The sequence below is a fragment of the Nycticebus coucang genome, chromosome 3 (genome assembly GCF_027406575.1).
Source record: "Nycticebus coucang isolate mNycCou1 chromosome 3, mNycCou1.pri, whole genome shotgun sequence".
NCBI classification, from domain to species: domain Eukaryota; kingdom Metazoa; phylum Chordata; class Mammalia; order Primates; family Lorisidae; genus Nycticebus; species Nycticebus coucang.
The window spans coordinates 154,276,338-154,296,444 of NC_069782.1; the positions used below are offsets into that span (position 1 = coordinate 154,276,338).

At 43.5% G+C, this 20,107-nt stretch overlaps 1 protein-coding gene across 1 annotated transcript in view; it reads right to left on the reverse strand.

Annotated features, from left to right (window-relative positions):
- Positions 1–20,107, reverse strand: part of ADAM12 (ADAM metallopeptidase domain 12) — a 342,217-nt gene that overhangs the window by 8,217 nt on the left and 313,893 nt on the right. Inside the window, exons 17-21 of the mRNA XM_053584218.1 lie at positions 19,586–19,663; positions 16,948–17,056; positions 14,247–14,382; positions 13,548–13,656; positions 11,508–11,687 (exon numbers count right to left, since the gene is read on the reverse strand). Of these exons, the coding sequence (XP_053440193.1) occupies positions 11,508–11,687; positions 13,548–13,656; positions 14,247–14,382; positions 16,948–17,056; positions 19,586–19,663 (612 nt within the window). The remainder of the gene's footprint in view (positions 1–11,507; positions 11,688–13,547; positions 13,657–14,246; positions 14,383–16,947; positions 17,057–19,585; positions 19,664–20,107) is intronic.

Sequence of the window (20,107 nt, forward strand, 5' to 3'; positions counted from 1 at the left end):
GTAGCACAGTGGTTACGGGGGCCAGCTCCTGTAGCACAGTGGTTACGGGGCCAGCCACATACACTGAAGTTGGTGGGTACAAACGTAGCCCGGGCCAGCTAACCAGCAGTGACAACTGCAAAAACAACAACAACAAAAAAAAACAGCTTGGCATTGTGGCAGGTGCTTGTAGTCCCAGCTACTTGGGAGGCGGAGGCAAGAGACTCACTTAAGCCCAAGAGTTTGAGGTTGCTGTGAACTGTGACACCACCGCACTCTATAGAGGGTGATATAGAGAGACTCTGTCTCAAAAAAAAAAAAGAAAAGAAAGAAATATGAATTTTAGATTATTTTTACTTTTCAATATTTTAAATATTTTAGAAAATGACAAAAAGAAAAATAATTTCAATTTTGGGGCCGAGAGAATATGTAAACTATTGAAACAATATAAAATACTCTGCAAATTAGAATTAATGAGCATAGGTAAGGCAGTGTTCACAGGAAAGTTCCTAGACTTGAAGTTTCTTTTAGTAAAGTATAAGTAAAAATAATCTAATATAAGAAGTTAGAGAAACAAACCTAAGGGGGAAAAAAGAAAAAAAGAAATAAGCATATATTACTAAATTAGAAAAAGAGCAGAAGAATACCCCATTTACTGAAGTTTCACCATGCATTCACTTTTTAATACTGCTGGATATTTTCGTTTAATGATCACAAAGTCCAATAAGGCAAGTACTGTCATGTCAGATTTGTAGAGGGGAAGTTAATGTTTCTGAGGTCTATTGCTTGTAAGAGGAAGATCATTTATAATACCTGGAGCTGGTTCTTTGAGGGTAGGGCAGCGTGAGAAACCAGGTAGAACTAATAAAGTGCAGAAAAATAAAAGACGAACAGGTACACAAACATAATATATGGTGCTAGGGACTCAAGTGTCACCTAGAAAATGTAGTTTGATTCCTGTTTTATATACTAAAATAAATAGCAAGTGGATCAGATATGTAAATGTAAAGGCAAGAAACAGAAAGATGTTTGTGATCCTTGGGTGGTCAGACCTTTCTAAACATGACGATAAAAAACAGCAAAGATGAAAAGGCAGTTCATGAAAAAGAGAAAAAAATAGATCTTAAGCTTGTGAAAAGATATTCTTACCTCACTGAACAGGAAGAAAAATGTAGATACCATCATTTTAACCTATGAGGTCGGCCAAGATAAGAAAATCTCTAAACACTGTGTTGGGGAGGAGGTGAGAACAGAGATGGAGTAATTCCTTTGGAGGCAGCTCCACCCCGTCGGCTGTGTTTCTAAACATACGTGGCCTTTGCCCAGCCATTGCAGCTTTGGGAATTCATCCTACAGACGTCCTGGGTGAGAAGATGCCTGTGTGAAGCAGCACATGGTTAAAAACAACCCGTATGGCCGTTAAGTAAGGGATGGGTTAGGTTAATCACAGTGTGGCTCCACAATGAAGTACTATTCGAGCAGCAGAGAGAACCAACTAGAGCTGAACGTAACTGATACAGAAAGACCGAGGCGCAGAAAGGCACACAGCGTGTGAATTCACACCGAGGACACAAGACAAGAGTGACCGCGAGCTGATGGCTGCTGAAGGTTGGCAGCGAGCACAGGATTTCACTGTACTCTTCTAATTTTGAGTATCTAAAAATTTCCATTATCTATCTCCGCAGAGAAAGCGAGGTGGAGCTGAGACTTTTCATGGTATTCCAAATCGTATTTCACAAAAGCCTAGTAGCAGTGAATGCTTCTGGGAAGGGAGCCTGGTGACAGGTGTGGGGGAGCCTAATTGTTTTCTGAATAACCCTTCATGCTGTTGAGATTTTTAATTATAGACCTACATTATCTACTAACAAATGTAAAGGGTAAAATATCAGGCACCTGTTTTTCACATACAATTTGAGTGTTTGTACACAGAATGCAGCAGAGCACAGTCAGTATGTGGGAAACAAACACCCCTCTGAATCCTGCAATCACAGGAGCGACTTCCCTCGGTAATTTTGTGTTCGAGGAAGTTCTTCATGTTCCTCTCCAGAGGTAGATGGGTGCTTCCATTTGTAACCGATACCTTTGTAGACATTTCATGTGTTTGTTTCACGAACAATTAGTATATAATGTGAAACCAAAGGAAGTTCAACTCAAGTTTCTGGAAGTATTGGGTAGGTGGCAGGGAAGGTGAACAGGAGTCTAAGACCTTTGTAGCCAGGTTGCAGGCGCCTGTAGTCCCAGCTACTTGGGAGGCTGAGGCAAGAGAATCGCCTAAGCCCAAAAGCTGGAGGTTGCTGTGAGCTGTGATGCCACAGCACTCTACCGAGGGTGACAAAGTGAGACTCTGCCTCTGAAAAAAAAGAAAAAAAGATTGACGGGAGGAATGGACTCATTTCACTAATCCGTGACTCACTGACTGTGATGGTCCCATGCAGAAGCACAGATGCTGAGACCACTTATTTTTCACTGTTTAAAATCCACATCCAGGGCAGCACCTGTGGCTCAGTGAGTAGGGCGCTGGCCCCATATACTGAGGGCCACAGGTTTGAACGCAGCCCCCAGCCAAACTGCAACAACAAAAAAATAGCCGGGCATTGTGGCGGGTGCCTGCAGGCCCAGCTACTCAGGAGGCTAAGGCAAGAGAATCACCTAAGCCCAAGAGCTGGAGGTTGCTGTGAGCTATGACGCCAGAGCACTCTACTGAGGGTGACAAAGTGAGACTTTGTCTCTAAGGAAAAAAAATAATAATAAATGAATAAATAAATAAATAAATAAATAAAATCCACATCCGTCGCCAAGTTTCCCACATTTCTACTGTGTGTGAGGGTCTGGACTTAGGTACGTGTGAGAGGCCGGGCAGCTCCGTCTGCGCCCGCTGACATCGGCAGCCCAAGGCAGCACGTGAGCAAGGGGGTCTCGAGGGCAGACCACAGAAAGGCTCAGGGAAGGGGCGGGCTTGAGCAAAGGGTGAGATCCAGGGACACTTCCCAGCACCTATGTCGGTTTTAGCCTGCGGTTTGCCTGTAGTAACAGAAGTTCCTAAGACTCAGTTTTCCTGTAACTCATCTTCCTCAGGAGAACACATCAACAGACAGTTCCTCATTATAGATTGGCATTTCTGATGAACAAGGACATAAACAATCAGATTTCTAGACTCTACAAGAGCTGGGTTCAGTATGAGACCCCCACACACTCAGAAGAGTCAAGCCCTCACCTCTCAGAGCCGCTGTGGATGGATAGTCCCCAGGTTTGGGGTCCATCTCAGAGCGAGTGGCCGGCACCTGACTCGCCTAAAATTGTGATTTAAATTACAGCAGGACCTCCATAGCTGACCACCTGTCTACACCCACCACATCCTTAACTTGGCCTAATTTTCATAGACTGGACTTGCAGCCCATGTACATCACAGCACAGCAGGCCTAGTTCTTTATGTTGACCAGCTCCATATGTTGACCAGTTTGTTACAGTCCCTAGAGTGGTCAACTGACAAAGGTTCTACTTTAATTTGTTTTGCTCACACACATGTCCTGACAAAGCAAGACACAGGGAAGGTGTTGATTAGGAGAAATGTTGTGTCTGTCAGAAACGCTGCAAATCTCCTCTAAGAAAATGCATAGAGCCTTCTTAATTTAATATCCAAAGCACGATCTGATTACCACTGTGGCTGTGAACAATGGCTTCTTCCATTTAAGAGCAGAATGATGAGAGCAAAAGAGAAGAAAAGAGAAACCCAAGGCTCTTTTGTTACAGGCTGGAGACCTGACCTCCTGACAGGGTGATGGTAGAAGGTCCCCGGCCCCCCCTCATACATCTCTGAGGCAAGGTTGAAGGAGAGATGAATGAAAGATTGCTGGGCAGCTGGGTGGTCTAAAATATGGCTGTTTTCATGGTTCTCTCTACCTCCCTTCTACCTGCTTATCCAGCTATGTGCATTTATGTTAAGCCTACAGCTGAAGAACTTGGACTTGACCCTTGCCTCTCCCACTTCTGAGTGTCTACTAGACAAGTTATTCAGCCTCAGTTTGCCTTATTTTCACCTCTGTAAAATGGGGCTAAGGATAGTATCTGCCTCTGAGGCTCATGGAGAGGGTTAGAAATGCCTGTGAAACAGCCCTATAGCACCAGCCGTACAATTGGTGCCAAATGTTTGCCTTTTTGTTTGTTTTGAGCCAAGGTCTTGCTCTGTCTCCCAGGTTAGAGTGCAGTGGCATCAACATAGGTCACAGCAACCTCAGGATCTTGGGCTTAGGTGATCCTCCTGAGTCTCCCTAGCAGCTGGGACCACTCCCGGCTAGTTTTTTAATTTTTTTTTTTTTTGTAGAGACCATCTCTCTTGCTCAGGCTGCTCTCCAACTCCTGGCCTCAAGCAATCCTTGTGCCTTGGTCTCCCAAAGTTCTAGGGTTACAGTGGCCTCCCTGAGCCACTGTGCCTGGCCATATTTTATAACAATTGAAAACATAACTAGGAGCTCCTTGTACCATAAAAATGTAACAATTCCCCCCCTTATCCCATATATACACCATTTGGTTATAAGAATAAAAATGGAAATTAATCATGGGATTGGCATTTTGCTGAAATTTCTGCAATGTGGACAAATAGTGCCAGAAATAAGGTTGATAAATATTCTCCTGGGCCTCTCTCTCAGCTTTTTCAGGAAAAGACTTTGATTCAGCAAAAATCAATCTTTTCAAGAGATGGATTCAGTTGCCCATTTTGTTTCCTCTCATTCTACTGAAGAAGCTATTTTAGCAGTCAGCTTGGTCCTCTAATTCACTAAGATTTCCCTGAGGAAAACCACTTCCTAACATTTTCCAGGAAACTAAGGGTGTGAAAAAAAGAAAAGAAAAACAACCCTAAATTGAACATGACCACACATCACCAGGTGCAGGTGAAATGACATCTTGGGGGCAAACCTTAAAAAAACAAATATTGTAGATAAAATGCTAAGTAGTAACACTTGCATGAGGCTGTATGTGTTAGAAGAATGGCCCATCTATGAACTGAAGGTGCCACTTAAACCCCCGTCAGGATCATGGCACATTCGAGTTTGCCAGCAGAAACTTGCCTTTCGATGTGCTAAGTTTTAGCCTGGCCTTGTCTTTAGATATAATTTTGGCTTGAAAATTAGATATAGTTTTCCGTGAGCTAAGAAATCTATTTCTTAGCAAAGATGTTGAACATGTTTTTGTTTAAACTTTAAATGAATGAGTTAATCAAATCAATCAGAAGAAGTTGCATGACGGATTTCAGTTGGGTGTGTCCTAGAAATTTAACAAAACCCCCAATGGGGTTTGCTCCTGAGCTTTCTTATCCCTGGGGTGATAATGTCATGAACACTGACACCTAGCATTTAAGAATATCACCTAGGTGTCCTCATGTTTTCTAGTCTTTTGAGGGTCACATTTTAATTCAAACTTAACAACTTGAACCCCTCTCTTGTACGATGACGGTAGGACGTTGGGTCTGTGGTGGTGTCCCTGTATTGGCTGCTGCTGGCCACCTCCTGCCCTGGCCTACGTCTCCAGGATGCACTCTCGGTCCTCTCTCAGCAGCTGGGCACAGACTTTGCAGGGCACTGTCCTGCCCTTACACGTTTGTCCCTAGTGTAAATGTAGCTTCTCCTTCCCTCTGTAACCAACTTGGGTCTGACAACAGGAGGCCATGGCTGACAGGCTTTGTTGAAGGTTTGAGAACAGGGTAAAGGAACCAGCATGCAGAAAAGGAAAATGAAAGGCCTGGAATCAGATGTCACTCCTGGTGTCCCTGGCCATGTTTCTCTCTGGTCCCTGGAGCTTCAGGATCTCCCTCTGTCTTGGTCCTAGAGGGGCTCCTGGGTCCCCTCTTGCTTCCCATGGTGGACTTTACAAACAGTAGCCAAAGCAGGTGAAAGTGACCCTTTCCTTTGTGTGCTTAGCTCTTGAATGCCCAGTGCCTTGCCATGAAGCAGTGTCAAAGCTCGAACCCCTTAGTCCCCAGAATTCTGCTCGGACACATGCTTGGTGTGCCCTTGGGTTTTCTCATCTTAATATATATTATTCTGTTTCATTTAAAAAATTATACAGTGAAATTGACTCTTGAGGGTGCAAAGTTCAATGACTTTTTAAGACTTATAATCAGAGAAAAACAATATAAAACACATCTAAAAAAGATTTACAAAAAAAAAATCTCTCAAAATTCTCTCAGATCCATCCTCAACCCCTCCCCAAAACTCCTCCCCCCATTTTTCATTCCTGCTTTTTCTCCTCCAGAGTCTGACATGAATTTACCTAGAGCAGAAGGTACAGAAAAACTCCCCTGGTGTTTCCAAAGCGGATTGTAATATGCAAATATACTCTGACTTATCTTCCCATTTTAAGTGCATGTTCCTGGTGGATTGCAAATCTAAGTACAAGTCCGGGCAGGAGGAAACTCAACGCCAAGGTCAGAGAAGCTCAGAGAAGATGCTCTGTCAATGATTCCCATCTGTGCACATGGTGGCAGGTGATCAGACCTCCCTTTATTTGTTTAAAAATCATTTTACTACCTTGTTCTCCAGATAACAGCCAGATGAATAGACTGAATTGTTTTCCTCTAAAGTAGCTGATGGTATGAAAGAGAATCAAGTTTGTTTTCTTGATCAAGGCTGGGGAGTTAGAACGAGAATCTTGAATTCAAGGGTTTTTATACCATGAAGGAAATGGTACATTTAGAAAGGTATGTTTGTGGATAAGAGAGAAAGTTGATTCAACTGTCCTTGATTTTTTAAAAGCAAACAGAATATTTTATATGAGATGAAATATTTTCTACGAAGAACTAGCTTACACTTTAAATGTGAGGCTGAGCAATACGGTGTTTATGACAGTGCTTTCTTGTTGTTAGATGGTAAATCTGGATGGATGAAATGAGGTTGGCCATGCAGCCGTGTGTTTGTCACATTGTGCAAAAAAGGGTGTGGGGAACTCGCAAGTACAAAATGTCAGTGCCTTCAATTCGTGCTGCCAAACAAGAGCCACCTCCAAATAGTCCCCACACCTGCATGGAATTAATTCCAGTTCCCTGTGTGTGATGGGAGAGAAATCACACACTTAATCCGTATCATATGTCTCAGAAAAGTTCCAGACAGACACCAGCCTGGAGTGAGAAATGTGGATTTTTCAGTGACTAATGTTTAAAGGGTAACATTTCCTTAGTTTCATAAAACAGAATGAAGGCCTTGTGGGGGCCTACTTTAAGGAAATCTTGAAGGAGTCACTTCTGGAGGAATTCATTGCTAGTGGAGGAAAAAACAAACAAACAAAAAAAAAACACCAGCAAGTAGAAATATCTTTCCTCTGATCACATGGTCTGTTAGAGACTATTCCAGTTTGACGTGGTGCACAGGCAAGTTGCTTAAAGGGAGAAGTAAAAAGGCTCAGGATGTGGAGAAGGAGCTTACAGTTCCGTGGACAGCAGAAATGTACATGCAAAATACTGAGTATTGGTATATCTTCGGGGCATTCATAGCTTTCATCAGATTCTCAGATAATTTTACAGTCCAGAAAAGTTTAGGCTGTGCCTACCCGCTTCCACAACTTTTGATGCAAGACAGGTTAGAAAAACAAATGTAAAATACAGAAACAACGATAGGCAATAAGTGGAAGAAATTATATGTATCAGACCTTAACTGATCGCAAAATGGGAGAGATCTTTGCAAGCCTGAAAAGAATGAGAGAATTCAAAAAGGACTAATAAATTAAATATTCAAAACCAGAACTCCTAAGCCCCAAATGAGATGACAGTAAATTACTAATCTATTAAAAAGAAACTATCATAAACAAGGGAGAAAAACTCTAACTCTGAAGTAGGAAAAAAATAGGCAAAGGTTAGGATCAGAAAATTCACAGAACAAATCTAGTTAATAGCTGGAGCTGGCTGGTACTGGCTCATGACTGCCAAGTCCCTACTCCTCATACAGTGATGTCACTTTAATAACCTGAAATTGGCCATTGTGGGAGTTTTCACAGCAGAGAAATCAGCTATAAAGCCTTTTTTTTTTTTTAAAGGGCCGGTTTACCAGCAAACCATTGGCTAAGAGATATATAAAAAGCAGTTCAAGTGTATTAGTAAGCAAAGAAACAAAACAAAAAAAAGAAATAAGCCCTAGAAAAGAGGGAATAATAAGCATAGTTCACCCTGTTTCTCCTGCTAATTATAACAACAGAAATCTGGACTAAATTCATAAAGCAACTGATAGAAGACTCTGAAATGTGGAAAAAAGAAAGAAGACTGGTTAGTGACTTCAGAACTCAACTACCAAGTGCTGAATTCTTGTCTGTGATTTTTTCTTTTATATATCTTGGCCTGGGCTCTGGAGAGGCCCACAATCTGGAAATAACTAATGGCACCAGGCTGAAATTTAAAAATCCATAAGGAAAAGCCTGTTATCTCTGGCCAAAAGACTGGTGAAAGGGTAGTCCTGAATGACAGAAACATTTTGACCACAGTTGACTTTAGCTGAATACCAGAAAAAAGCCATGCCCTTCCCCCGCCTCACTGGGCACAGTGGCCTGGAGGTTGGCAGATCTTTCCTTTCTATCACTTCTTGAAATAACAGGCCGTGTCCCTTCCCTGGAACAGAGACTGTGGCAGAACTTTTAGTAGATTTCTTAACACCATGGAGTCTAAAAGGAAGAAGAACAACATTGTTTAGTGTCAAAAGAAGAAAACAATCAACTCAGAATTCTATATCCAGCAAAAATATCCTACAGGAATAAAGGGAAAATAGAGATATTCTCAGATAAAGGAAAATTAAAAGATTTTGTTTCCAAAAGATTTGCTTTAAAAGAATAGCTAAGGGAAGTTTTTCAGACAGAGAGGAAATAATAACAAAAACTTAGGCAGGGGCCCTCAAACTTTTTAAACAGGGGGGCAGTTGACTGTCCCTCAGACCATTGGAGGACCGGACTATAGTTTAAAAAAAACTATGAACAAATTCCTGTGCACACTGCACATATCTTATTTTGAAGTAAAAAAACAAAATGGGAACAAATACAATTACATCACCTCATGTGGCCCGCGGGCCGCAGTTTGAGGACCCTTGACTTAGAGCATCAGACAGGAGAAAAGAACAGATAAAGTATGAGTAAACATAGTAGACTTTTCTTATGTTTTTAAAATTTTGGCTGAAAGAAAAAATTACAACATCTGAAGTGGTTCCCAATGTACATAAATGTAATACTTAAGACATCTATGTCATAAATGAAGGAAGATTCTACATTCCACCTAAAGTAATAAAATAGTGATAGTAGTAGAATGTGATAAATTATGTACAAATATTGTAACCTTTAGAGCAAGTCTTTTCCATCAGGGTTTGCCTTTTAGGGGGTGTTTGGCAATACACGTAGACATAATTACGTGTGTTATTGCCATTTAGTTGGTAGAAGCCAGGGTTGCAGCTAAATATCCTACAATGCACAGGGAAATCCTGCAGAAATCATTCAGCACAAAATGTCAAAACGCTAAGGTTGAGAAACTCTGCTCTATAGAAATCATACAAAAAATTATAAAGACATATATTCAAAACCAGTATGGCTGAGTCAACATGGGATACTAAACAATGTTTAACTGAACCATAGGAATGCTGGAAAGGGATCACAATGAAACAAAAACCAGAGGTAACAAATATTAACACAATAAACTTAAATTCTAACATATTAATAATTACATTAAATGTAAATGGTCTAAACCCCCCTAATAAAAGACAATGACTGACATAATGGATGAAATAATGTATGAGTCAACTATATGCTATCTACACAAGAAACTCTTCCAATATAATGCTATAGGTAGATTAATAGTGAAATAATGGGAAAAGACATGCATTGCAAACACTAATCAAAAGAAAACTGGAGTGGATAAACTAATATCAGATGACATGGACTTTAGAAGATTACCAGAGTTAAAGAGAGACATACTATAATAATAAAGGGGTTAATTCCGGAAGAAAATACAATAATCCTAACTGTGTGTATCACAATGGAGTTTTCAAAGTACATGAAGCAAAAACTGATGAACTGAAAGGAAACATAATTATATGAGCACTGGGAAACTTCAACATTCTCTTTCAATAACTGAAAGAACTACTAAACAGAAAAAATATTGGGATATTTTATTTATCAAATGATCAGAGCTCTGAAAAGTTAAAATTTAAGTACTAAAAAAGTCATTGTGAGAGGCACTCAAGAATAATGTGGGGGCATAAATATACAATACTCAGTATCGCACTTTTAAGAATCTCTTCTAGGGGAATAATTAAGGAGGTTCAAAATTTGTTTATCTAGAACAGTGGTTTTCAACCTGTGGGTCACGACCCCTTTGTAACAATGAAAATACATCCTACATATCAGATATTTACACTACGATTCATAACAGTAGTAAAATTACAGTTATGAAGTAGCAAAGAAAATAATTTTAGGGTTGGGGATCACCACAACATGAGGAACTGTATTAAAGGATCGTGACATTAGGAGGCATTAGGAAGATTGAGAACCATTGGTCTAGAACTTCATAACAGAGTTGTTTATTTATTTATTTTTTTTGGCTGGAGCTGGGTTTGAACCCGCCACCTCCGGCATATGGGACCAGCGCCCTACTCCTTGAGCCACAGGTGCCGCCCAGAGTTGTTTATAATAGCAAAATTGGAGACATCAAACATGTCTAATATTTGGCAAGTACTTAACATTATTCTATATTAAAGTATTTGTTAAAATAACATTTTAAACATTTTTTATGCTGTGGTAAATGAGAATGATTTTAAGGCAAAAAGGCACTATATAAAATAAACACATAATTGTATGTATTAAAAATGCACATACAATTATAAATACTAGGAGAAAATATTATGATGATAGCAGTAAAATAGTACCAGTGATTATCTCTTGATTTTCATCCGCTTGGTTTTTAACTTTGTCCCTCAAGTTCCCTATTGTTCAATATCACATTCATAGTCATAACAAACAGAAACTTATTTCTCAAGGCAGCATAAAAATGAGATGATATATACAAAGTATCCATTGCAATGCTGAGTCTATTACTCAACAGGTGGTAAAATTCTTGTAAATATTTTGAAAATGAAAATTGGTGAGAAAGTATAACCATAATTATATTATCCTTAATGTGACTATATGTCTTGGATTGCCTGTCTCTGTTTTATTGTCCAGGCCTAATTATTAATAATGCCTCCCTGCTATTGTCAGAAGTGTCATGGTTTAAATAAGTTCCAAGGGTACCTTGCCTATTATGTTAAATAATTACTAATATTTAATATTAGCAATAATGGAATATTAAAAAGTTACTAATAGTAAGTTAAAGTAGATGGAGCCCTTACTATACTTCAGGGACTGTACTAACTGCTTTATGTGGGCTTTCTCATTTGACCATCTGAATAGCTGAATTATTTACATATTTTAGAGGCAATGAGAAGTTAAGCAACTTGTCCAAGTTCACACGTTATCAAGTAGCAGAGTCTGAATTTGAACCACATTCTATCAAATCAGCACTGAAGGTATACCTGGGGCTGCCTAAAAGCAGGGTGGGCCGGCAGGGGTCTGGCAGGGATGCTGGGTGCACGCAGAGCCTGGTGCAGGGGAGGGAGTACTCGCTGAGGTGACTTGGGCTGAGGGATGTCCAGGGCTTTGAGGGGTCTGCTGATGTCAACATTCGGACACTGAGGTGTTCTCCTGGGATTGCTCTGCACAGTCAAAACAAAAAGTCATGTGATAACAGGTTTGACAAATATCGGTAATTCCTTAAGGAAAAAGCAGTGCTAACTTGTCTGCTAAGTGAAGGGGGGAGAGAGTGGCATAGGAAAGCAATCAAGGATCTATAGGAAAGGGAATCTATTACTTATTTAAACTTCAAAATTCTAAGAGATGCACCGTCCCTAACCCCCAAATCTGGAATAGAGGGATCTATTTTTATTTAGGTTAAAAAAATACTGGTTTGATTAAGAAATAGGAGCTAGGCATTTGAGAAAGTACCAGGTAGGAAGACATAGACCCAGATCTTAAGGAAATTGTAAAGGAGGTGTGAAAACAAGACATGGCTTAATGCATGTGGGGCCGAGAGGACCAGCAGACAGCCAGGATTCCGGGAAGCCAGGGCCCAGCGAGGGCCTCCCATCTGGAGATTGATTCTCCCTCCTGGTGCCTTGTACTTCATATTCTTCCACCTCACCCCTACCTCCTTCTCCCTTTCTCTTAAAAGTGGCATTATTGAGATATAATTGACACATAATTAACTGTACGTATTTACAGTATACAATTTAATAGTTTTTGACCCGTGTTTACATCCATGAAACTACCATAGCAAATACGCTAAGGAACATATCTATCACCCCAAACAGTTTTTTTGTCATCCTTCCCTCCCGCCAAGCTCCCTCCTCCTCCCCTGGCAACCAGGGTCCACTTTCTGTCGCTGTAAATTAGTTTGCAACTTTAGAATTGTATATAAATGGGATCATAGAATCAGGATCCGAGATTCATCCATGGTGCTGTGTTTGTCCATGGTTCACCTCTGCTCATTGCTGAACAGAATTCCATTGTATAAATACACCAGAGTCTGTTTATCCTTTCACCTGGGGATGGATATTTGGATCATTTCCAGTTTTGGCTGTGCTTTTGCCTCACACAAATGAAGCCATTTGGGGACAGGAGGTGGTAAATGTTGTCAGGAGTGGCAGCTTCTTCCTTGGAACCCAACACTCTATACTTTTTGGGTCAAGGGAAATAAAATAGCTCATTGCCTGCTAAAACGTGATAACGATGTTTTTCAATTATTTCTCATTTCTTGACATCTATCTTGTTCACTGTTATAACTGTTAAGGATGCTTGATGAATGAGTCCAATATTCAAATATTTCTATGAACACATCAGAAACACTTGGTGGGGAAAAGTTAGAGTGAAATGTAGTAATAATTCACCAGGGTAGCAGGAAAATTAAGAGACAGCAGGGAGCCATGAGGTACTTTGGGTTAAGGATCTGATTCTTTGAAACCACAGGGTGGACAGGGCTTCCTCAGCTCAGCGCTGGAGGGAAATGGGCAAAACTGAAGGGTCAGTGTAACTTTTAGAAATACTTTAGGAGAGGGCGGCGCCTGTGGCTCAAGGAGTAGGGCGCCGGTCCCATATGCCAGAGGTGGCGGGTTCAAACCTAGCCCCGGCCAAAAATCCAAAAAAAAAGAAATACTTTAGGAGAAACAGTGGGCCAAAGAAGCTCACCCATATCCAGGTGGTAGCATCTAGAAACCACAGGAGGGGCCCAGTGTCCACAACCAGCTCGGGCTGCAGATCCAGTAAACACGAGAGTCTGGGTGACTGGAAGGATGAGGACTCAATGTACACACACCACGTGGTGCAGGGGACACTGGCCGTACTAGTGAGATGCAGCAGAGGTTCCACGGGGATACCATGGGGCTTTCCTTGACACTCTGAGCATCACAGGGACCCACTAGCTCAGTGATTCCTTGGAGGAGCCTCTAGGATCCTACTCAATCTTACATCGAAATGCCCAGGTCGTCAAGCATGTACTAAGTTTTCATGCTCAAACTTACCTTAGGTGGGTTGGAATCTGCCGGCTTCTTCACCAGGCTTTTCCCAAGGTGGGTGAGGTGAGCGTGTCCAGGACAGGAGCCACTGGCCGGCCGTGAAGGGTGCACACACCTGCAATGCAATCCCAGGCTTAGGGGGTTCCCCCTTCTTACTGACTTGGCTTTTTATAGTTTATTTATCACAACACTCAAAAAATAAATTTACTTATTTTAAATACATGTTGATTTTTGTTTTTGCCCCCAAAGCCATGATTCTGTCAGATTAGAGCTTGCGATCCACAGAAAGGCAGCTTAGGGACGCCTGGGAGATGTTCTGTAGGAAGCTGGCATTTCAGCAAGAATGTCTTTGAAAACATCTTGATCAAAAGCTATCCGACCCAAGGAAAACATTTGAATGTCTCTATGTCTTATGAAAATTAAGAAGATGAAGAAAATAAACCAGCAGGGTTCCTCAACACCCTGCTTGTCTATGTAATAAGAAGCAAATAATTTGAAGGGCAAGAAAGGATATAGCTGGTCTGGTAGAAATTAAAAACAAAACAACAGAACCCCCCACCCCCCGCAATTGCCACCCACAAACCCCAGGCTTACTATCCAGGAAACCTAACCTTTCCTTTGCTAAGGAAAATGAAGTGAGAAGAAGTTTCTTCTCCATTTTTTTCAACCATTTCTTGAAAAGATGATAACCCCAACCCAGGGTACCTTAGCTTTTCAATGGTTGTTTTTTTATTTGTAAACAGCAGCCGTAACAAGGTCTTCCTTTTGAGATAAACCACAGATCCAGCCGCAAGAAGACACAGGATGGTCACGAGAATTCCTACGGTTAAACCTTGGTTATCTGAAACAAAACACGTTTGACTCACACAGAAGGCAGTTATCATGAAATATGGGAGGTTTCCAATTGTGACATTTATAGCAAAGTGAACTTTGAAGGAACAAACAGGAATGAAGTGAGGAAATCCAAGAATGATGTACTAGTAAATTAGTCCTACTTCAAAGTTCATGCTTGAGGTTCGATCTGTGCTGCCATCACTCATTCCTTAAACAACTGTGGGACTTGTTAAACAGGAACATGGGCCTGGACCACACAGGCTCCCCCAGACACGAGAACAGCAGAGTAGACCATGGTGGCCACAGAAAATAATTGCCCCTTTCAAGGGGCTACCTTGAAAGCCTCCTGGCAATGAGAGCAGCCCCCAGACCTAACTGTCTCCAGCCCTCATCACAGATTTGCTACTTTAGGCTCCTTTCTCCCTTCATCTGTAATTTTAGAATCTGCTTTTTGTTGTTTTTTTTTTTTTTTTTTTTGAGACAGAGTCTCCCTCTGTCACCCTGGGTAGAGTGCCATGGCGTCACAGCTCACAGAAACCTCAAATTCTTGGGCTCAAGTGATCTTCCTGCCTCATCCTCCCGAGTAGCTGGGACTACAGGCACCTGCCACAATGCCTGGCTATTTTTAGTAGAGTTGGGGTCCCCCTGTTGCTCAGGCTGGTCTGGAACTCCTGAGCTTAGGTGATCCGCCTGCTTTGGCCTCCCAGAGTGCTAGGATGACAGGTGTGAGCCTCTGTGCCTGGCCTATTGTGTTTTTTTAATGAGAGTCTTTATTTCTGGGCATCTCAAATTAGATAATGAATGGGAAAAAAGAAAACTAGTAGCTTAAATGAAATGCTCAAGGGTATGAGCACCTATGGGGCTGTTTAAAACATGCGCTCTTTTATGAAATGATGACCTCAGTGAGTGCTATTTGGTTGTCTTCATGTTTTAAACATTCTCACTTGGCACACTGAAGACTTGGTGACTCTGTGGGGTACCTGCCTTTTTGGAGCCCCCTGGTCAGTGATCCACACTGGAGGGGACACGGAGCTTGGCGCCCTTCTGCGGCTTCTCCAGTCCCTCAGCGCTGTCTGGTTGGCGTGGCTGGAGATGGAATGTGCAGCAGGGTCCCTGACGGATTAAAAACTAAAACCCTGCTACTTTTATACAATAAACATGTGAAGCCACATTAGAGGCTTAAGCTGCAGACAGAGACCAGTTCGCATGGCTGAGACGTCACCAGGGAAGAAGACGTGGAGTCCAGCCCTGGCGTCCCCACCATTGCAGCTCAACACAAGGCAGGACTTTGGGGTTCCTTTTCTCCTTGCTGCAGGCCTGGGGTCTGCTGGAGTGTAACCTGGAGCTACTCTGCAGGTGGACTCGTCATGTTTCAGCAGAAGCATGACCAGGACCTTACTGCCCTCCTGGCACTGTCTGCAGATATGCCCGGAAGGTGGGACTCCCCTCCAGCACCTGGCCCTACAGAGCAGTGTTGTGTCTGTTGCCATGGAAATGGTGGCAAAGCCACAGAGTCAAGACTGCCAGCCACAGCAGGGCATGCAGACGGACGCCTGACCCCTCTGCAGCAGCTCTGTCTGGGTCTCAGTGTCAGACAGCTCAGATGAGGGCTGAGAGAAAGCACAGGTGGCCTGTGAATCCCCACCTGCCCCTGGGTCCCCTGCTGTGCCCCCTGCGGAGTGTGACAGGGACATTGTTCAGACTTGCCCCCAACTGTCTGTACTAGGGGACCATTTCTAAAGGTCGTCTGAGCACAAATGAACTACGGTTTGAGCACAGCTGCTATTCAGAGCTTCTAATGGGACAGACAGACTTGTGTCTAAATCTTAGCTGTTAGGCTTTGGGCAAGTTACTTAACTTACCTGGACCTCTAGTCCTTTATATGTCAGAAAAGAATATTAACACCGGCGGTGCCTGTGGCTCAAGGAGTAGGGCGCCGGTCCCATATGCCGGAGGTGGCGGGTTCAAACCCAGCCCCGGCCAAAAAATCAAAAAAAAAAAAAAAAAAAAAGAATATTAACACCTGGTTCAGGTAGAGTACGGAGGGGATGACAGAAGGCACAAGGCGCTCAGCACCGCGCCTGTAACACAGACACTGTCGCTGCTGCTGGGGCAGTTGCTGTGGCCGTCACCTTTACTAAGAGGTGGGTGTCTTTCTAGTAGGAGTTTTAAGAGGCATTGAACGTCACACCTCTTAGCCCTAGCACGTAGAAGCTGGCTTTTAGAAAGTCCTCTGGTATGATGATGAGATTCATGCCCAGCTGGGAGTATGCCATAGAAATTACCTAAGCTGAGAAAAGTGTCCTGAGCTCAAATGTAACTGGTAAACTCAGCCACCCAGTCTGAGCAAGAGCAGAGAGCTTTGGCAAAGACCAGGGAAGGATTAGAGAGAGCCTTTGGGAGCAGCCCCAGCTACTCAGACCTACATGGGTTCCCCCCAGGTTTCCCGCCAATGGGGCTCACCTGCACTTATGCTCATAGCTCGTGAGCCTGCCCCCCAGCTGCCCACTGCCCCCATCAGCTCAGTGTCCCCTCCCCCCGCCCTGCACAGGGACGCAAGGGCCTCACTGACCTGCTTGCCGGATGGGGCCGCTGTCTGTGCTTCCTCCAAAGCCAAACTTGTCACAGAAGGGAGGTGCCCAGTGGGCCTCGCAGTGACAGTTCTTCCTGTTGTTGCACACCTGTCAGGGCGGCAGGAGAGAAGGACACGGTGAAGGGTGCCATGTTAAGGCACGTGCCCTCCACGTGGTGCCACGGCAGGCGCAGAGGCCCTGCAGCCAGAGCCCCTGCTCCCAGCATCGACATAGCCCGGCTCAGTGTGCGTCACTGTGAGAATGAGCCCAGAGTCCAGAGCCCAGAGCCCAGCCCCACATGGGGAGACCTGGAGCTGAGGTGTGGACGTGACGCGACCCACCTGCTAGTGACTGCTGAGAGAATAAACTGGAGCTTCTCGCCCTCCTCCTCCTTAATCTCCCTGTCTTTCTCTCCTGATACAGGAAACTCACCATCTGACTGTGATGAGAAGACCCCTTAGCCTAAGACTGAGAGCCCTCGTCATCGTGGGGCCTAACAACCTCTGGGGACATCCCCGCCTCCTTCAGACTGGAGGCTCAGAGAGGCTGGGTGACTGGGCTCCCCCGGCAGGCCGGGGTGGGGCAGGCCGACTTCCTGGCACCCCTGGAAGTACTGGGATTCCCACTAGCACCTCCTTGAAGCTGCTCCCGCATCTCACTTGTGAAGTGTCCACTGCCCTCACACGGCTTCCTGGTGGCCCTTCCCAGGCTCCCCCACGCACAACCGGCAAAGCCAACAATGACCTCTCTTCCTCGTGAACTATGGGAATGGTTCTGGCAGGCCAAGAGAGCAGGAAGGGGGTGAGTTTGTCCCTGTTAGGCCTTGAACAAATAGCCTAACTTGGAGATGAGAGTCCTCCATGCAGAGGCCGGAGCTCTTGCCCACCTGGGCGCCAAGGGCCAGTGATGGCAGCGGCTGCCCCCTGTCTGTGCCGCTTGGACTCCAGCACGTCACATACGTGATTTGCTGGTACGTGAACCATTGGATATGCACAGCAGACAAGAACATTAGCTCGAATACTCTGGGAACGCTGGCAAATCACTAACACCACGTCTGAGAAATTTGGAATGGGCGGGGTGACGGCACAAAGGGTGGGGAAAAAGGGACAGACTAACTCACTGATGAAGCAGGAGGGGTGGTCTGCAGAAGGAAGTCAGTGCAGAGCTCCAGTCAGCAAACCAGCCCCAAAGGCCTCAGCCCTGCACCAAAATGGCGCTGCCCAATACACGCGTTAATATTTTGAGGGAAAATAAAATGTCTGGAGTATATTTCTCACTGGGGATACCTCTCCAAGCCCACCGGCTTATTCTAAGGAATCAGCCCCTGGCCCCCCTTGTTTCACATCAGAAGGCTGACGGTCAAGCCTGCCTTTGGTGAGCTGGAAGTGTACTGCTAGGGAGCGAAAGTCGAGCCGATGCTGCTGCTACTGACCCCCAGGCCCCAGGTGTGCGCCCGCCCTGCGAGGCTCTCCCTGCAGCCCGCAGCCTTGTGCCCTTTTTGCAGCATGTGACAGAGGCTGTGGCCCTGACAAGCCACCTGGAGGTGCTGCTGGTGAGCCTGGTCCTATTATGGAGAGACTGTAGCCAAGCTACTTGTCACCATGTCCTGGCTAGCTGCTCCACCTGCCCAGGAAATAGGCCTTTCCCCTCCGAGGTGTGGACGAGGCTCCAGGGGTCTTGGAAGGTGAAGAGTCGGGGCCCTCAGCCCTGCTGCAAAGGCATGTGACCTTGGACATGCCAGTTCTCTAACTCGGGCCTTTGCTTCTTTGTCAGTAAAATAATAGGGCTGGACTAGACTGCCTTTTAGCAGCCATTAGAAAGAAAGCTATGATCCAACAAAGACAAAAAGATTGGATTTTCTATTGGGAGTTAGCTAAACTCACAGTGACAAATCCATGTGAGGTGGCTGCCATCCTTCGTGGTTACAGCACCATAGTAACTTGATGGAAACCTCGTCTTTCTATGCAAGGATCATTGGCACGTGTCTAAGTTTTAAAAATAGAATTTGGAGCATGATTTCTATAGAAAAGATTTCAGAAAAACAAATGAACTACTCGCATGAGCAATCAAGATGAATATGATTCTGTTGGAAATAATTAAGCTCCTCAGGAAAAATAAATTCTGTTTTGAACAATTAGAGTCCTCTTCTTCCCTAAAGGTTCTCTGAACTAAAATAACAGCTTTTGTTAGTTAAAACCCATTGTATGTGATTTTAAGAACATGGGTTTGGTCTGCCCTGTCATCTTTGTTTTAATTTCTCTTGGAAGAATTTCAGTCCAGACACATCTTCTGAATGTTGCCAGCAAGAGGGATGAGTTGTTTGAAATGTTAATGTGAAATGCTTCATGAAGAAAGGTTGATTTTGAAATTACTTTGACGACAACAAAATTCTTTTTTAAAAATTGCAGCATGTTAATTTGAAAGATAATGACCGCTCAATCTGATTTTCTTTGTTAAACAAAAACCGTGTTTGTTGTGTAAAGGTCAAAGAAAATTAATATGTTTAGAAAAAAATATTGAGAAGATATTATCTGCTCTATTTATAAAAAGCCACAGCTTACCAAACTTTTACAAATGAGGGATTTATTGCTTAACTTGTTATGGGCTGGCTATAAAGAATCAGCTCAGCGCACTCACCCCTCTGCCGTGGCACTGCACTGTACATTCGTGAACCCCAAAGACGCTGACGTTCTGACACCGGCGATTGAGGCAGATCTGTAGACAGAGGAAAACACAGCAAATACCTTAGTATTAATACTTCTTCAGGTATTAAAAAAGAGAAAGTAAAGAAAGGATTGGAGAAGATCTTCTCTCAGTTAATACAGATACAGCACCAAGATGCATTTTTCACTGGACTTAAACTCAGATCCTTGTGTCTGACTCTAAATTCAGCACTTTCCAAGACTAAGTTCAATGTCAATACTATTAAATTCTTTTGTACTTTATGGCATTTTAAATGGTTTCAGTTGAGCCTGAAATCATAACTGCTTTTCTCATGATTTTTCTTTAGAGCTTGTAATCAAATCTATGTATTACGGCTTTCCCCCCTCCATTAAAAGATCCAGGAGGCAGCGAGATGGATTCGTCCTTACTCCAGTCTGCATGGACTGACAGATTCTGCGAATCCAGGAGCTGAGAATCTTTGAATGGAGATATTGA